The sequence below is a fragment of the Alosa alosa genome, chromosome 1 (assembly GCF_017589495.1).
Source record: "Alosa alosa isolate M-15738 ecotype Scorff River chromosome 1, AALO_Geno_1.1, whole genome shotgun sequence".
Classification (NCBI taxonomy): domain Eukaryota; kingdom Metazoa; phylum Chordata; class Actinopteri; order Clupeiformes; family Clupeidae; genus Alosa; species Alosa alosa.
This window is the reverse complement of record NC_063189.1, coordinates 46,719,437-46,738,162: the sequence shown is the minus strand read 5'-3', so window position 1 is coordinate 46,738,162 and position 18,726 is coordinate 46,719,437. Positions and strand designations below refer to the sequence as shown.

The following is an 18,726-nucleotide window of genomic DNA, read 5'->3' as shown; positions in this document are numbered from 1 at the left end:
ATGAATGGTTTTGCTCTGCGCATGTTTTCGCGCATCGACAGCACCGTGGCATACTTGTACTTCGGACACCACATAATCAAAGAGAGTGGAGGTGTCGCTCTTGGCGGAGCAGATTATGATCAAAAATATTTGCGAGGCCATGAAAGGGCCAGTAAGCAGACATGAGACCTGTAGCCTATGGCCTGAAGCCTGGCCACTGGGGCTCCTGAGATGGGATGATGGTGGCCCTGAGATGGTGCTGCTGATGGGTGACTGATGGTCCACAGGACACACATGGCCATGTCTGGCCTCTTCCCCTCTTTTACAGCCTGCAATAACATTAGCCTCCAGCCAGAGTGGATTAATCTGGTTAGTGGAAAATGTATCCATGATTAGAAGGAAGCGGTGTGTATAACTGATTTTTTTTGTATTTATTTTCCCCCTCTCAACAATAAAAGGGAATTATATTGCATAAGCAAGCCATTTCCTTTGCAACAACAGCAAAAAAAAAATCAATGTCATATGAATGTCCATATTAAGGCTTCCGTTTGAGAGGTGAACAATTGCCCAGTTCTCTTTGCCATGACTACACAGAAACAAAGAGAAGGCGACCCAGCTGGTGAGTGCCCAGCTTTCAGCTTTAAGTGATGCACCACACAGCTCTAGCAAATAGTGTTTCAGCGCACAAGTAGACAAAACAGATGGGGTTTTTTTTGCTTTATTTTGTTGAGTTTTTTTGGGAAGGACTTGCAGCTTGGCCTGGCTCTTCCATTTTGGAACCAGAACAAAGTCTGTGATGCTTCTTAGTGTCCTTTAACTCCGTTTTCCAGAGCATCGCAGCAAATCTCAAAGGCCCGCTATCGGCTAGCAAGGAAAATAAAGAACTTCCTCAGTGCTTCCTGTGCATTCAGCCCACGCTTCCCTCTCCCACTAAGTCCAAACAGTCCAAGGAGGGACAGGCGGGCACACACAGCATCCTTCAGCATTGTTTCAAGCGAGGCGCACAAGGCCCGCTACAAGATAAATATTCACAAACACATAGACGTGCAGTAATGAGATTCTTCTGAGCTTCAAGGTAGCGAGATGAGTGAGATTGAATTCAAGTCGGTCTCGCTCTTTTCTTGCTGAATTTGAGATCACTTCCTCCTCTGTGTGGGAGAATCTACGGGACCGCTGGGAGAAGGGGTCTCAGGGTACATCAAATGAAGGGGGGATAGGGGGTGGAGGAGAGGAGGATGTCCTCTCTCTCTCTCTCTCTCACTCCCCAGCATGGCCCCCTCTGACATTGCAGGAAGTTCCTGGTATGGGGCCCCGGTCAAAGAGCCACGGTGCAAAGCCAGATGTGACCGGGCTCTGGGGAGGCTGACGGGGGCGTGAGGGGTGCTGACGCTGGGAGGGTGGGCCACGTGTGTTCCTGGGGCCAGATGCAGAGGAGATCCAGTGGTCCTCCTCAAGGCTAATTTAATCTCCAACTGAAGGAAGCACTTGAGGAAGCCCGGAGTTAAACAAAAAAGAAAATAAAAGAAACACTCCAATGGTAAAGTGGTTCCTTTCAATCCTCCCCACTTCCTGGTTAAGTTTTAACACCAATTTATAAACAACACAATAAATCAAGCATGCTGCGGCTGACTAATGTGGGGAGGTGAAAGTGTGGGGAAACCTTATTACGTGAATCTGACACACTCACTCATCTCCCATAAAGGTTTTGATAAGAGAATTGACCAAGAGCAGTGATAACTCATTTCACAATTCTTTAGCCCAGGCATCCTTGTTGCTCATCTGTGATACAGACCATGGGAGTGTTTGACACACCTTATGACACAGCTGCGTAATTCCCGTCTTGCTGAAACAGCCCGACGGAGCACGCAATCACCAGCCCACTGCTGCTGCCTCCACACACTGTAATGTATGGCCAACATGAGAACAGGGAGTGGCATTTTCTAAAGAGCTTCAAACTTCAATGAGCAACATATGAGGCGATCCAAGCCAGTCCTGAAACAACAGTAGGCCTTCTATGTGTACATTTCCATACATTCTAGCCTATTCTTGAATTTCCCCTGGAAGGTATAAAGTATCTATCTATCTATCTATCTATCTATAGGTTCTTTCCTTTACATTTGTATCTAATATTCACACTAATGTCTTGTTTTAACAGTGGACAGACAGTGAATGTAGACGAGCTCCTTTACCTTTTAAGTTATTTCCCTGCAAGGAGAGGAGAGAGTGAGGGGTAAGAATGGTCATGTTTGCTCCTTGTGGAGAACCTCGGCTCTTTCCATCAGCAGGTTGCTGTAGACACTCGATGTTGCAGTTTGGCAGTGTTTATTCAGAGCCTTAAGAGGAATGTTGGTCAAAAGGGCCGCGCAAACACTGCCCGTAAGGCTAAAGTTAGCCCAGTGGCCAGCTACTGCTAGGCTTTGTCAGTCTTCTGGCAGTGGTGGCATGTTGATTTCATGATATATTCAGCATTCAGAGTTTACCAGATGCACACAGACTTGCTATTCTACCAGCAATGGAGCCATGTACAAGTGAATGCATAGGCCTCTCAGCATGAATAGTATCAATTACACTTTCACATGAAAATGTTCTTCCTCAGCTCCAGAGAGACAAATCCTTTCTTCATTATAGCAAGAGTGTATAATTATTGCATTCACTTAATTGAATGGTGTTGTGCACCATAAGGAACAGTGCTACAGTGGTTCAACAATTCAGCTATCAATGACTATCTATTAATGCACATATACACAACAGATAATTGATGCTAGCTTATTAAGATGTATTGTGATATTGTATAAAATATAAACCAGCACTTCTGCTACGAAAATGGAGATGAACGTCTTTGTAAAGTCAACTCATTTTATGATGGCAAATTACTTCTTAGTCCATATATAAAAACTGAACATAGCATGATAGTCGTTTGGACAACACAGTGGACTATGGCATATGAAGGTCAACATGCTGGAAGTGTATTTCTTGGCTGTTAAAAGGTCATCTTTCACACACTGACAGCAGGTGTGAGGTTCTGTTTTATCAGGTGCTACCTTGTTTTCCTTCCATAAATTTATGCTTGCATCATGACACAGCTGTCGAGTAAAAGGTTATTCTCCGACCCCTGAAGAAATACCTCTGCCACATCCCTCCTGGCTGCGTAAAGGACTGCAAGAGGGTCATGATGGCGAGACTCAGAAGCACTCTATGGCAATAAACAACCCTCACTCATCAGAAAAATATCCCATGGCACTATATATGCCACTGGGGAAGTTGTTAGGGAACATGCTAGCTGGGTCCAGGGGATTTGTGTAGGTGTGTGTGAGAGAGAGAGAGAGAGAGAGAGAGAGAGAGAGAGAGAGAGAGAGAGAGATGGGGGGGACAGGAAGAGAGCCTTTGACTCTGCACTCTTCCCATCGGAGGTGTTATGGCAAGGATGCTTCAGAGTGCAGTCATGGCTGTGAGTGGGCCAGTGTTTGGCTCCTCTGGGCACTGTGTTCAGCAGGCTCCCACGGGCGCTTCCCTCACAGCGCGCGCTGAGCGGCTGCGTGGTCATCAGGAGGTGCTGGGTGGGTCGGAGCTAGAGGCAGACACTCAGAATGAGAGTCCCTCAAGCCCCCACGACCCCCAACCCCCAGCACGCACACACACACACGCACACACACACACACACACACCCTCACACACACCTAACTTGACACACACACAAACACACCTAACCACACACACACACACACACACACACACACACACACACACACACCTAACCATACACACACACACACACACACACACACACACGACTACACACTATCTCTGCTTTGCTCATACCAGGAAATCTGTCATTGCACAGACCATATTTTACATTCCTTAAAAAAAAACACACACAGGCTCTTCAAAAAATGCTTTGACATGCGCATATGTGAAGTGGGGGGGAAACACACACACATATTTTTCCTTCAAGCAGCAACGTCTCATGCTTCAAAGGAGAAGCCCTCAGTCCCACTGCCAGCGGTCCTGCATACAACACCACTTCATCATTCACACAGGAAAGAGAGTCTGTCTGGGGAGAGCGAGCTTGTGATTGAAAGAATGAGTGAGTGAGTGAGAGAGATAGAGAGAAAGAGAGAGAGAAAGAGTGAGTGGGTAGGGATTCTAGGAAGGCAAACTGCTGTGTCCTTTTCCCATTTGAGACATCCTCCTTACTATGCAATAAAAGGATGGCGGGGGAAAAAAATGCACCGCAGTCTGAAACCCCACATTTCACACATGATTCCAGGCGGGAATACAAAGCAGCTGGATTTGGGAATCCCCTACTGACCCACGGTTTCCCAACCCTTACCCTGCTACAGACCTTCAGAGGATAAACAGAGGAATGACATCTCCCGCCTATAACCATCTAGCCATGTTTGTACGGCCACTCACTCTATACCGGTACTGCAGATAGACTCTTTCGCAATCTGTGTCTTTGTGCACAAGGCAGGGGTTAAATAGCTCTGGTTTTGTGGCATCTGAGTGGTCTAAAATAGGAAAAACAGGATCCTGATGACGGGGGCGCCAGGCTCAGCCGTCTTTAAATGAGCTCAGGGAAGGTAAGGCTCAGTGCAGGGCTGGGGTTTCAGTCCGTAGGCTGTTTCAGTTAGTCATCTGTTACTCACCGTTACACTCTGTTTTACGCATTACTACGCAGCCAGCAGGGCCCATTCTGGGCCCAGTGATGAATAGTTTCTTCCTCTAGCACACACTGGCACACATGCATGCACACTGACACGTACACACGTGCACACACACACACACACACACACACACACACACACACACAGGCACACACATACAAAGTGGCACACGTACAAACAGACACAGACCTAGACAAACACATACCAACATACACCCACATCCACACACACACACCCACACAAACGCAGAATGAAATATTGCAGGGTCTGACCACTGACCCCGGAAAAAACCCAAGAAGGATGGGAAGGAATCTGTTTTCTTCAGCCTCGTATGTGCTAACACTGCGTCCAATCGTGGCCTGCCGAGACTCGTGCATGACGCATCAGATCGCAATGCGTAAAATGCAAATGCGGGGCCAAGCGCTCTGGGTCTGGGGCACAGCGGCAGCAAGGCGCTGCGTGGTCATGCTACGAAAATTCCAAGTGGGAATAAGGAACTAATGCAGACCATCTCTCGCTCTCTGCCATTTCACAACACTCTCTGTGACTTCACAAGCTCCTGTGGGGTGGGAAGAGGGGCCGTTTTAGTTGCTGGGATGAAAATGGAAGTGAAAGGAAGTATGAGCCGACGATGTTTGTGTAGGTTGTTGTGCTCGAGGGAGGAGAGTCATCCTTTCCACGGACGAGAGGACCCAGAGTGTGGCAGCCAGCACATCCCGAAACAATGGCTGCTCTTGTTTGAAGTTATCATCACATCCGAAGCCAGTTGTTTTAATGACGCCCCCTCAGCAGACACACACAAAAGGCCTTCTTGCAGTCTGTCTCCCGTCTCTCATCTGGGTCTGACAGAGACGGGGAGGGGGGTGGGGGCACTCTTCATTTCCAGTGTATGGGTGTAGCTCCACAAAAATGTCTTGGCACCAAATCAAGCTCTGAAATATGAGCAACTTCACTGAGACATGGAGATATTCCCAGAGGGTGTCTGTTTGCAGCCCAATGCATATTAGAAATGGAAAAAAAACATTAGCATAGCAGGACATTTTTCAGTAAAAAGTGTCCAACACTGAATATATGAGTACGAGACAGTCACTGCTAATGGGCTGACATGTCCCAGTATGCTGTTGTGGTGCTAGTGTCAGTGGTGCTGCTTTGGACACACCGTATGGCCTGCTGGTTGAAATGCATCTATCAATGCAATCTATTTCTGACCTTACACATTATAGGAGAAATCTTTTAACCGGACTGCTAAGAGTTTTTCGAGCCTCTGGACCAGCACATATATGTAGAAGTTAATACATAGTTATTTAATGCGTCAATAGCTGCCCTAGGATTTAGCAGCAGTCTCAAGGATCTCCTCTTGTCAGAGTAAATTGGTGTGTTATCCACTATTGCCTTTTTATGAGAGAAAGACTCATAAAGTCTTTCTCTCATAAAAATGCAAAGAGGGACTGCGTCATACAATGCATTTCAGTTTCCTTCAGCTGCACTCATGGCATTTTAAACATGCATCGGCGTTGTTTTAAACTATGCTCCGTGCGGCGCATAGCGTCACGTCTGAGTTAAACACAGCAGGCAGCCCCGGCGTCAACACTTCAACAGGTCCGCTCGCTGGCCCCCTCAACCCAAACAACACGACCAAACAGTTTTCACATGCCGTCCACCGGTGACATCAACATTGTTTCTCGGAACAGATGTTGCACTCCCCGCACAGCTGCCGGGCCATTTCCTGTGACGACGACGATGAGCCTCTCCGCATCTCCACCGTCCCGGCCAGCGGAGATGAAATAGTGACTGAGCCAATGGCAGCAGCCTGAGGGCCTCCGGTCCAAAATCAAGAGCAGAAGAGAGAGGTAGAGAGAGGAAGAGAGAAGGAGAGAAAGGGAGATAGAGAAAGAGAAGAGAGGGATAGAGAGAAGGAGAGAAAGGGAGATAGAGAAAGAGAAGAGAGGGATAGAGAGAAGGAGAGAAAGGGAGATAGAGAAAGAGAAGAGAGGGAAGAGCGAGATGGGGGAGGGATGTGTGTTTTTTCCCCGGCGGGCCACACAGCTGCACAGCATGGTGGATGCTACATGAAGAGATCGTTTGCTACATGAAGAGATCGTTTGCTACATGAAGAGATCGTTTGCAGCAAGCAGGTGCGAGTGCCGTAACGTGCGAGAGCTGTGCGTTCTCACAACAGTCCAGCCCCTGGCCAGCTGACAGTGAGAGAGAGAGAGAGAGAGAGAGAGAGGGAGAGAGTGCATCAGAAATCAGCTGGAGGTGAAACATAAAACAGCCAGGTGACTCACGTGCCAGGCTCTGACCACACGCCACACGCTAAGTGCAGTTCCTCTAGCCTGTCATTATTCCCCGCTTCGTCCTTGTGAATTGACAAAAACGCAGTGGGCAGACTCTGTCCTCTCGCTGCTGGAGGAAGGGCACTCTCTATCAGTTAATCTGCAGGGACATGTTTTGGTCAATTGGTGTGGAGATAATAACAGTGAGCCCCTCACCCCTCCCCACCCCCCTCAGGGATTCTCCCAACAGTGTCAGGAACAGCCGCCTGTGTAGACACCCTCGGTACATTCCGAGCATAGCTCTGGCCCGTCGCTATGAAAACGACCTAACTGGCGCAGTTGACCTCTGACCCTTTGGCCATTTAAGCTTGGCCCAATCACCCACTGATACACAGGGACGGGTGATTACTCGCCAAAGGATAATCACGTCTCAATGCTGAAACAAGAGCTTCGATATTAAAATCTCAGAAGCTCTGGATTGCAGTCGTCTATACGTGCGGCTTTGCTTCAGTGGATAAAATATCTGGTTCTGTGTGGGAGTTAATCTGGCCGGCTGGCTTCTTTCCAGATTTATACACAAGGGATATTTCCAACATTTTTACAAAAAGCTTTTCTCAAATCCGCACGCACTAATGGAAACATTCTGCAATGGAATATCTATGAATCTAATCTTCCACTACAGTGGTATCAGTTTGGACAAATTCTATATTTTCATATAGATACTGTACCATTTTAAATAAAAAATTAATAACGAAAAAGAAAACAGCAACCCTCTTGTATTTTTTGAGATGATTTTTTAATCATACAAGAGGCCAAATTTACAATGTATTAATTCTACAGTATGACCCAGCCAGTGTAACTCAAGCAAGTATATCCGTATGGTTACTAAGCTCAAGAGAGACTAATGACTGACCCTGGTTTAGAGGGGACAACCTTACAACGTGCAGCTCTGGACTCCACCTGATTATATTTCACAACTGACTCCAAGTGAAAACGTCCCTTTCCAAGAGAAAGGTGCTGTAAAAATGAAGGCAGTAAAAAAGAAGAATCATATTTTGCATGTGTCACATTTTAAACGAGTGTTATTGAATTCAGTGCAGAGAGCAATAGAGGCAGAGGTGTGAGTTGTGCTTTGTGCTGTGAGATCAATTTCACTACAATCACAGCCCCATTATTCCAGTGTAACAATAACAATAACAATCAGAAGACTGCATTATTTTAAGTAATGATTAATAAAAGGACTGGGGTACATTTAAGTACAGTGTGGAACACCAATAATTAGTGTGGGTTCTTACCGTTAATTATAGTGTCAAAGTGTGCTGTCATGGAGAGTGTTTCCACATGTTTTAGGAAAACATTTGGAATATGCTTTTTAATTATATTGCATGTGCACATGCAATTAGTCCATTTGGACTACACAGAGAGAGTAGAGAGAGTAGAGAGATTCACATGGTAGGCTGTTTTCCCTCCTAGTATATAAAACACTAGCCCTTCTTGCCATCCATACCACATGCTTTGGTTTGTTCCACTTGAACGACCCCCTCAATCCCTACAGATCACCTGACGCAGGTGCACAAACACACTTTAGCAAAGATTTGTACACCAACTAGATCAACTACACAGCTCTCATTGGCAAAAGTAAAGACAGAAAGACAAGGCTGCTAACAGGCCTGTGGAACTGAAGGGTCAATTTGCTTAGAAAGTGATGATCAGGTCCAGAGAGAAGCTGTTCCGTGACTCAAGGAGGATGTTATGAGTTTGTCTATTGGGAGCTCTAATCGAGTGAGCTTCATTAGTCAGTCGTAATTAATAACTGAGTCGACAAAATAAGCCCTCTTCATTATCTAGCGGAAGTCGCTCGCCTAATCCACACTGCTGGTTCGCATTATCTTCCAGGGAGAGAGAGCCGTGATTCAACTTCCTGTGGCGAGAGAGAGAAATCCAAGCCGCCCACTCCTCAGGACCCTGGACCTGAGCACACAGAGACGGCCTTTGACGAGAGGCCGTCTGCGAGGGGCAGGATGTGTCATTTTATGCCTCTGAGCCGTTTCTCAGCTGTGCGCCAACCTGCGACTCCACTCACATTCTGGTTGGTAACAGCCAGGAGCTTGTCGGCCATAATAAATGGCCCTCGACCACAAAACTGACAATGGGGTAGAACAACAGAGTTAGCAAATGCAAGGGTAAACAGAGCATGGCAAGGGTGCCATTGAAAGTTAATCCTGTTGAAAAGGCAATCCCAAATCCAGGAAGAATGCCGCTTTTGTGCTATCAGGTAATGGTTGCCAGGGAGATGTCAGTGTACATTCAGACTTTCTGCAAGCCGGAGGAGGACACACACACACACACACACAGAGAAGGGGGGTACAGAGAGTGAGAGAGAGAGAGAGAGAGAGAGAGAGAGAGAGAGAGAGAGAGAGAGAGGTACAGACACACAGACAAAGAAAGGAATGCTGCTGCATACAAGGACAATAATAATTTCTCATCTTAACAAAGAACCCTGATCATGACTGGGTTCACAGCTGACCACAGCAGGTACACAACCCTCTATGGAAAAGGGGGGGGGCTTAATGCAAAAGGCAGTACCCCATTCAGTGCTTCTCAAACAGACTTTTCTCAACAGTTGCCGTTCTGTCTCCTCTAAGGAGTGTGCTTTTCCAGTTGTTTTCCTATTACAATATGAGGTTAGCCTGAGCATATTTGTGCTGAACATTTGCATCAAGTTCATTGGTTTACCTTCTTGCAAAAGCTTGAGGGGAATTCAACTACACTGAGAGGTGTGGCAGCAGGAACATGAGGAGGAATCTCCACAACTAGGCACAACTAGTGGATGCATATACAGAGACCTCGTTCTTTTTGTCCTTGGGTATGAGGAAAACTGTGCTACAACGATAAGAGTCTAGACCAAATACTGGTGTCTATCAGCCCCAGCCATGTCAAACTGGCCACAATCAGTTTAACTTAGAAAAACACTGGGTATTCAACAGGATTGCTCAGACCCTGACCCTTAGCTGGGTCCATCGTAATCATTAAAGGAGACTTCATGCCACATTCCTTCATGGGGAATAAATGGATGGCCACATCAAGCGGTTAAAATTCAGAGTACACTGAATAAGTAATCGGTGGTGAAATTATTGACCAGAAAAAAATAATTTGCCTGGCTTACTGTTAGGATGCTTTGGTTGTCTCAACACGCAAGTTTCCAAGGAAGTCAATAAAAGTAAAGCAAAAGTAAAAGTGAAGGAAAGTTAAAGGGAGGCAAGTGGAAATGGTGCCTTTTTTTATACATACACACACCACAGATTCAGTTTGAAGGTGGCGGTAAGGTGGGGGAGAGAGAGAGAGAGAGAGAGAGAGAGAGAGAGAGAGAGAGAGAGAGAGAGAGAGAGAGAGAGAGATGCCTCCGGCAGGGAAAGCCAGACCGAGGACCAAATATATCCATGATCTTTATCAGCATGAAGCCAACAGAAGTGGGAAAATACAGTTTACTAAAACTGAGATTTATGCTGGGTCAGTTATATTTTTAGATACTTCAATTACACCTTTGGCAGTTTATCTATGAGATCAGCTCTGGCAGAGTCTTTCAGTAGAGGCATTCTCAACAGTAGATTCCTTACAAGGCACTTACAAGGCACAATTACCCTTTAAACACAAAACAAAAAACACAGCAACAGCCCTGATCTCCCTTCTTAATTAACTCCCTTTCATGTGTTTTAAGAACACCTTTGATTTTATCTGGGATTCTCACATCATGATTTTCTAAAACCATAAGACCTTGTTTGTTGTTTACCCTTGTTGTTTACATGCTGTACAGATCTGAGGATAATGAACAATAAACACACACATCAGTGTATGTTGTATTTCCCGTGTGTCAGGGGTGTTTTGGGGCATGACCCTTCAGCAGACGCTTGGAAAATATACATCACCTGACAATCAACCTATGCATATGGAATGCTGAGTGCACTGTATGTTGGGGGTTGAGACATTATGCTACCAGGCAAGTGTTATCTATGAAGAAAACATCGCCTTTTAAAGGAAAGAGAGGAGAAAAGATGAGTCAGAAATCTGTAGAGAGAGAGAGAGAGAGAGAGAGAGAGAGAGAGAGAAAGAAAGGGAGGGAGAGAGAGGATACCCATACCCAAAGTTTGAGTCAGGGGTAGATGGCAGTGCATGAGAGAACCTCAGAGAAGATAGATACATTTAGATACATGTGGTGAATAAAAAGGAAAAACAATAATGGAGCTCTAGTGTGCGGACTTCTTTGTAATTTTTAGAACCTCAGAGAAGCACATTATTGCACCGTCCACCATGATTAAGAACCACTTCCATGGAAATGCTGGAACCGGTCAGAACTGATTAAATGTTTTCATATTAATGTCATATGTCTGTGAGTAATGAGACCGATACCATAAGACAGATGTAGAAACACTCGTTTCAGCATCCGAAATTCTTAGAAACAAGAACAAACAATGTGAATCACACAGGTAGGGCTAAACATGAAACATGACGTGAGACTGACGCAGTGTATATAAGTGTGTGTGTGTCTGAGAGAGAGAGAAAGAGAGAGAGGAAATGCAGACAGAAGGAAGAGGTTGCCTGAAGCATCTTTAGCCTGTCAAACAAATTCCATATGGAATATATAGGTTACACATCAAATTTGAATGCATTCTTTGGGGTGACAAACCCCGCAAAAAAAGCAGTAACATATAAAGTGGCATGAGGCAACTTTCTGTATGAGGAAAATGGTTCACCCCTGTGGATATTATGGCAAACATGTACTGTATGCCTCATCACTATTAGATTCCGAGTGCTCATCTGTGAAACGAATGCCATTGTTTGCTTCATTACTGTAGTTAAATATTTGGATAACTGTTTACTACTTGGATTTGTAAAATGATTGGTTGTTTCTTAAGCTTGTTTATGAAGTAAACATTAATTAACATTCTCTATATCTACCCCTGGCAAGCATATCAGTTAGCCTAATAATAAACACCATGGTTCAGTTTTTATAGGTCTTAAAATAACAGCGCCTTCGTTAACACCTGTCATTTGTATTGTGGCTATAGCAGACTTGGCTGTAAGATTATTCATAAGCACATAGATGTGGATGCGAGAATAAACACAGCCCTTTTCTGTTCAGTGTAACATGTTCATTCAAAATGCCACTGTGTTATAAGCAGAAAATACACAGAGGGTTGTGCAAAATATGACTGACTCAAATGGCTGTGCACTTAATGAGATGTGACTGACAACTTCTTTTTCCAGTTCCAACGACGCCAACTCTGTTTCCACTGCAAACAACCAAGCGGCCCTCAAGGCCCATTCAATCATGGAAAGAGCGAAAGACCGTAAACTCCAAAGCTCTCACCCTTTCAGCAATGTACTATTTTTGGGAGACAGTCCTAGATTCTCAAATCTTAAAGCGGTTTCACTCATGCAGACGTCTTTCTGTGTTCAGATGACAACAAGACTCCAAAATGCCGACCAAGAACGATGAATTCAGTTCATTTCTGTTCTTGGATTATAAACTTGGAATAATACTGGAAAATTCTCACCGACGAGAAAGCCTTTGAGAGAGTCAAAGGCAGAAGCTACTGTAATGTGGCAGGAGGCAAATTAGCTTGGAAGTTGACTTCGTCCTTGCTCTCGTTTAACTTTCCCTCTGTGTCTGGTAAATAGTTCATTGGGGCCTGTGCTGTCTTATATCAGGATATGGCTTACATTTAAGACTCGGCTCACACTGAGAGTGGTGGCCAGAACTACTGGACCCAACTGAACAACCGGCATTGTTCTCGTCTCCGTTCATAGTCCTTATTTCACAGTGCTGCTTAATAGCTTATCAAAGCAGGAGGTCCACTGCTCCCATCAGCTCTCTGGACCTTCGGCGGCTCCAACCGCTTCAGCAGATGTTCGTCTGGGAAGGTCATCAGGCCGGGGAGAAGAGGAGAGAGCGCCCGGAGTGGTCTCGGCTCACCGACATACTGATGCCTCCAGGTAACCGAGGATTGCCACCAATTACCCCACTGGGAGGGCAAACGGAAGGAGGAGAGTGCAGGAGAGTGTCACGTTGGGAACATAAAACTAGAGAAGGTGCTCAGGCAAAAGATGGAACGCAGTTTCTATGCAAACAGTAATCAAATGATGTGTGTGTCTGTGCATGGGGAGCGTAGGGCGGGGGTGATAGGAGACAGAAAACCATCAGGCATTAGTCAAGCGTCAGTTCAATAATACACCTGGTATTAAGTTATGCATTTGAGAAAGAACTTTGATTTTTGCAAGTGTAAACAATTAACTCTTAACAAAACACAGGGTTAAAATTGCACCCACACACTAGATCTCCACGTTATCTGCAACACAGACATGCAATACAAACATTCTGATCCAGCAGCTTTATTCTAGTTCTAAGTTATCTTTTAGCTCAAGCCATGTGCCTCCTGCCCGGTAAAGGCAGCAAAGATGCCATGAACAGTAGAGAAAACATTGAATGTCTCCTGATTACCCGTCTAGGGGGTGTTCCGGTAATTTCAATTAAATATGAACGCTGCTATTTCCATTCAGGATGAACACTGATGAAAATTACACCTGTCACTAGTCTACAGTGATCTGCAATGCAAGAGAGCACAACCTACTGAGTCCACTTCCTGTGGGCCTGATGTGGGAACTGATTGCTCAAAAGCATATTAGGCCTAGTGCATTACAATGTAAAGTCATGTTGAAAAGTCAGGGCACACACACACAGTGCCTGGCTCTGAATAACAACTTTCTGTGAAATTAATTCACAGACCCGCACAGGATGCTGTGGCAGGACCACCAGCTCCTCACACCATCAGGAGAATAAATAGAGCCCCAAAATGGATTTCCACTTCCTTCATACACGCATGCTACTGAAATGATATTCGCTGAGCGCCGCCACAGAGCATCTATTAACAAAATGCACACCAGGAATTTTGCAACAAATCAGATTTGATCAAACTCTCAGACCACCTTTTCATGGCATATTCACAGTCCAATCTGATTATGTTCTTTACTCTACTTTCTAATATAAGAAATTACATGACATCTTAAAGTTTATCATTAGCTTCATTAAAAAGCCAGGTAATTAGACTGGGCCCAAACGGCTTGTGTGCTCTGTTTTATGGCATGTATTAGTGCTGTAGTACTTGTGTATAACTTGTGGCCAGCAATAACAAGAACATCTGCTTCAGCCCCTGGTCAAAGGAAGACGAAAAAACAAAGCAACACAGCAACTAGATTTCCACTGTCCACAAAAAAAAAAATATATATATATATATATATATATATGTATGATGCCAAACATGGAGCTTCAGGAGCAGAGACCTACAGCACAGGCACAGGACAACACAACCTTCAGCACAAGCCAAAGCTGCAGAGATGCTGTGTGTTGGACCCGTATACAGTGCAGACGGTGGATTCCTGTCCAGTATTCCAGGGCCTGCACGGCGCTGTCCATTTTGTTTAGCTCTCATGAAATATTTGGGAAATCTGTCTCACAAACACAACAGACTTGTTATGATTTTGTAGAATGCAGGCCGAGATGTTTTTGTTGGAGGCTGATGGACGACTGGTTAGTTCAGAAAGGGTTCTTCAGTGAGACTTTAAGCTTTTATTGCAGTTTCTAACCTCCTTTCACTGAATCCATGGAAGATTTCCTTGTGGAACATTTGAGAGAAAATCACATACTCTCTGGTTCCACGCTGGTTTATCATTAAATAACTTTAGCCTAGTGATCACAGGGAGTGCGATTACATTTTTAACTTGGGTAAGCAACTCATTGAGGGTAGCTTGACTTCCTGAATCATTAAGTGCAATGACTTTGAATTCAGTTTTAAAACTTTGAACAACAGCCTTGATAATGCATATGTGTGTTCCTTCATTTAGAATCTGCCAGATGAAAAGGGTGTGTCTGTTTTTTTTTGGTATGCATGAACGAGTGAGTGAGTGAGTGAGAGAGAGAGAGAGAGAGTGTGTACTGTTTTGATTTATACCTGAGGACCATACAGTATCTGACAGACAAAATGTCAATAGCATACCACCCATATCATGTGAGTGTGTCCTATAAAACTAAAGCATTCTTTCACATGTATTGCATAAAGGGTTGACATGGCCTTTTAAATTCAACAGGTTTTACAATCAGATAGCACCGATTGTAATAGCATTCCTCTAATCAGTAGGGATTATGACTCTGACTGTCATAACTGAAATAAATAGCTATAAATGTATTAGTATAATTTAATTTTACAATGGGGCTACACTACACCACAAATTGTCTCCTAAGTCAAGACGTGCAGACTGCTAGACTGAAAACTTGTCACAATCTGAAAAAAGTGTCAAGAACTGTAGGCTACACCCAATGTGATGTTCTACTGAAGTGAGGAAAGTCAAAATGCAGAGCATCCTTCATCCCGTTTGGAGTGGCTGTCTCATCAGCACCAAAGGGCCTTTCATTCTAATAGCCTGGATACAGGGCACCCCATCTGTCCACCCTGGCAACTGAGCACACATGGGCGGACAATCCTTACTCCGACCAGGCGGAACAAGGCAGTTTATTAACCATCAGTTTAAATAGGTCAACCTCTCAAGAAATATATAGAAATATATCAAATGAGGGGTTGGACTGCTCAATTTAAAACTTGCGACTGCAACTTTTAAAATACAGTATCTGCAGAAAGGGAGACGTGTCAAAAACAGTTTCACGCAGAATATTTCTTTGATTAAGTTTTAAATAAACTGATGGGATTTGGATTGTATTTTACATGTAGCCCTACAGTTTGTCTGTAAGGAGATAAGGTCAACACCAACAACAGTAGGCTTGCTATCTCATTAAACGACATGCGTGACAGCAATTCGATTTTGGATATGTCAAGTTTTGTGAATTGCGAAACACCCACACCTCAAACCTACATCATTCGTCTCTTCACTTCAATTTCTCCTTTCTCTATATTCTTTTGTCATTGCCCAGTTGAAATATTATTCGAGTCGCTAGACAAACCTCCGTTGAGCCATTTCAGTATCAATCATTCGATTTAGGATAGCCTACAACGCCTAAAAGTTAAGTTCGAAAGTAGGACGTGGGAACGACATGCGATCACATAACGTAGCCTACAAATAACAGACTAGACTAACCCACTGACGACTGACTATAAATGTAATTGTTTAATTCCGGTGCTGATTCAAATAATCCCCGTTTATACACTTTCCCACACTACTAATTGCATGAGCGCACATCGGACACTACGCCAGACAGACACCACTGTGGCAAGCCTGCCTTTCCGATCAAATCCCACCTCCCAAAAGGAATCCAACACCCATGTATCGGTCCTTAGAGGCAAGCTTACCTTTCTTTTCCGGCGTAGCACAACAACCCAAGCAAACCAGTAAGATCACAATGAATCCAATCTGATTTAGTTTTGCCATATTTTTTAGTTGTTTTGTCCCGAAAAGGAGATTCGTTATTCCATGCTTTCACCGTATTCGATTGAATTAGCCTACTTTTGTTACTTCACGAAACGTGTCATTCAAGGTAGTGACTTCTTACAGAACTTGTGTAGCCCTAAACAGAAAACTTTGACAGCTCCGCCTTCTCCCTTGAAAATCCCTGCAGTGAGAAAACTGTTGGCTGAAGAGGGATAAGGCACTGAGTATCTGACGTCACCCGGAGGAGGAACGTTATTGCAAAGCGCGCATTAAACGAGTGATTTCAGATCGGTTTGGTAGGCTATATCAGGCAGTCAATTAAGAGTAAGTGAATTAAGAATAAGAATAAGATAAGAGCATAAAAGTTTGTTGTTCGCCAAAAGTAATTGTGCATGTTTGTGTGACTGTGCTCGATGTCACTTTGTGCAAGATGCTTTGGAGTGAATGGATGCCCTATATGGAAATAGATGCATAAATTCACTTGGTCATCAGGGTAGCTAGACTCTGGTCAGTTGAAGGTTATGGTCAAATTAATATCTGTGGTCCGAGTTTAAGATAGCCAAAATCTAGCATAAACAGGGACACTGCAGGTTGAGGTGGGTCTTGAACTTTTAAACAGCTTATAGCCAAAGTCACTGGATATCCATCATTCATGATCACTGTCTGCTCCCACATTCATATTTAACTTGAAAAACTTCACTCACGAAGGTCACGAAGAACCATTCTGCTTAGCTGCTTAGCTTGGCGTATGCAGCTGATGAACGTGGAGAAATGTTTTAGCCAGTCAATGTCAAGTATGCAAAATCCAAAGTTGACAAAAGACCAAATTACACACCAGAAAACACAGAATAGTGAATGGGATGCTTAATTGTTATGATTATCAGTCCTCAGAAAATGTTCTCCCTGGGTCCGTGGAACCAAAACATTTTAGAATTCCTGTTAGAGGTATATGCAATTTTGAGGTATTATCAATACATTATATGTCTTAAAATGTCATTTGTACAAATTCTATAACTGAATACTATCTGCATATGTTATTGGTAGATGACAGCTATGTCAGGTTATATGAGGTTGTAAGACCTACAGCCCTGCATTACAGTAGGATAGATTGATATAGGTGTATGTGCCATGGAGTTTGGTTATAGGAAATGTATTATATGCCTACATAACAATTTTAAAATGAATCTGTTCAAGTGAGAAGTGTAACTGTATTCTGAATACATCCAATTTAAATTATATCTGTATTTAAACAATTCCCACATGTATTCAGTTTCTTCCTAACATTGGGTCTAGACATTCATCCTGCATGATGCATTTGCAATGGTGCAAAACTGTAAAAATACCACTGCTATGCTATGCTATGATTACCAGATTATAATATTCAATTTATTTTAGGTTAGATTAACTGAATGAGAATAAATGTATGTATCCTAAGTGCCTGCCTGCCTTTATGCTTAAGAGAAACCCTGCCCCATGTTATTGATATTTATCTGTACTAACTATCCGAGAAAATACAAATTACATGCTGCAAATGTAAAACGATGGAGTATACTGAGTGCCAAGTTAAATATGCAATGCAATTCAAGTTACAGCATAGAGACTGGTCAGATCATGAAGAAATGACTGAAACCCTATCATGCCTGACGTCAGCATGTAGGAGATTGAAAGTAATGTAACCTTGTGATTATGTTTGTCAGGCAGACATTCTGGTGTCTGAGACAAAATAAGTAATCAGTCAACAGTATTTCCTACTTGCTATTATTCCATTAAGGGTCACCCAATGCTTGTTGGGACTTGTAATTTAATTTGTTGTCCCTGTGATCAGTAACCATTTTGAATGTGATTCGGCAATGTATTGTGAGAGAGACTGTCAGACAGCCGGAGAGAGAGAGAGACAAAGATAGAGAGAGAGAGAGAGAGAGAGAGAAAGATCGAGCAAGAGATAGCAGAAGAAACAGTAACAAACCACAAACCTCCCAAAAACATTTCTTCCAAAGAGTCTGACATGCGCTGCTGTGCTTGGCTCAGATTGCCACACACCTGCTGCTCGCAGGTCTTAGGAAAGAGGAAATTTCCAGTGGTTCTACAATCAGAGCAAGTGAGTGGAAAATATGTAAGCAGAGCAAGAAAACTGAGTCAGGAGCTGAGCTGTCTAAGAATACCTGGAGAATGGAAAACTTGACTAGATTCTATCACCTCCCTTAAGATTGAAGAATGATTGATAGAGGATTATTGTTTGCAAAGAGGGATTCACAATTCAAACGTCATTATAATAAAAGTTATGTAATAAGAACATCAGAATTAAATGTGACAGTGAAATATTAAGATAGCAAGTGTATGCTGCAGACCATCACAATATGTTATGGTTATGA

General features: G+C 43.7%; 1 protein-coding gene across 1 annotated transcript in view; it reads right to left on the bottom strand.

The window, feature by feature from the left end:
- egfra (epidermal growth factor receptor a (erythroblastic leukemia viral (v-erb-b) oncogene homolog, avian)) overlaps nt 1-16,518 on the bottom strand; it is a gene marked incomplete at its 3' end in the record, with an annotated part of 31,398 nt that extends 14,880 nt beyond the window's left edge. The window contains 1 exon segment of the mRNA XM_048259058.1: nt 16,276-16,518. Within this exon segment, the coding sequence (XP_048115015.1) occupies nt 16,276-16,354 (79 nt within the window).
- Between the last annotated feature and the right edge of the window lie 2,208 nt (nt 16,519-18,726).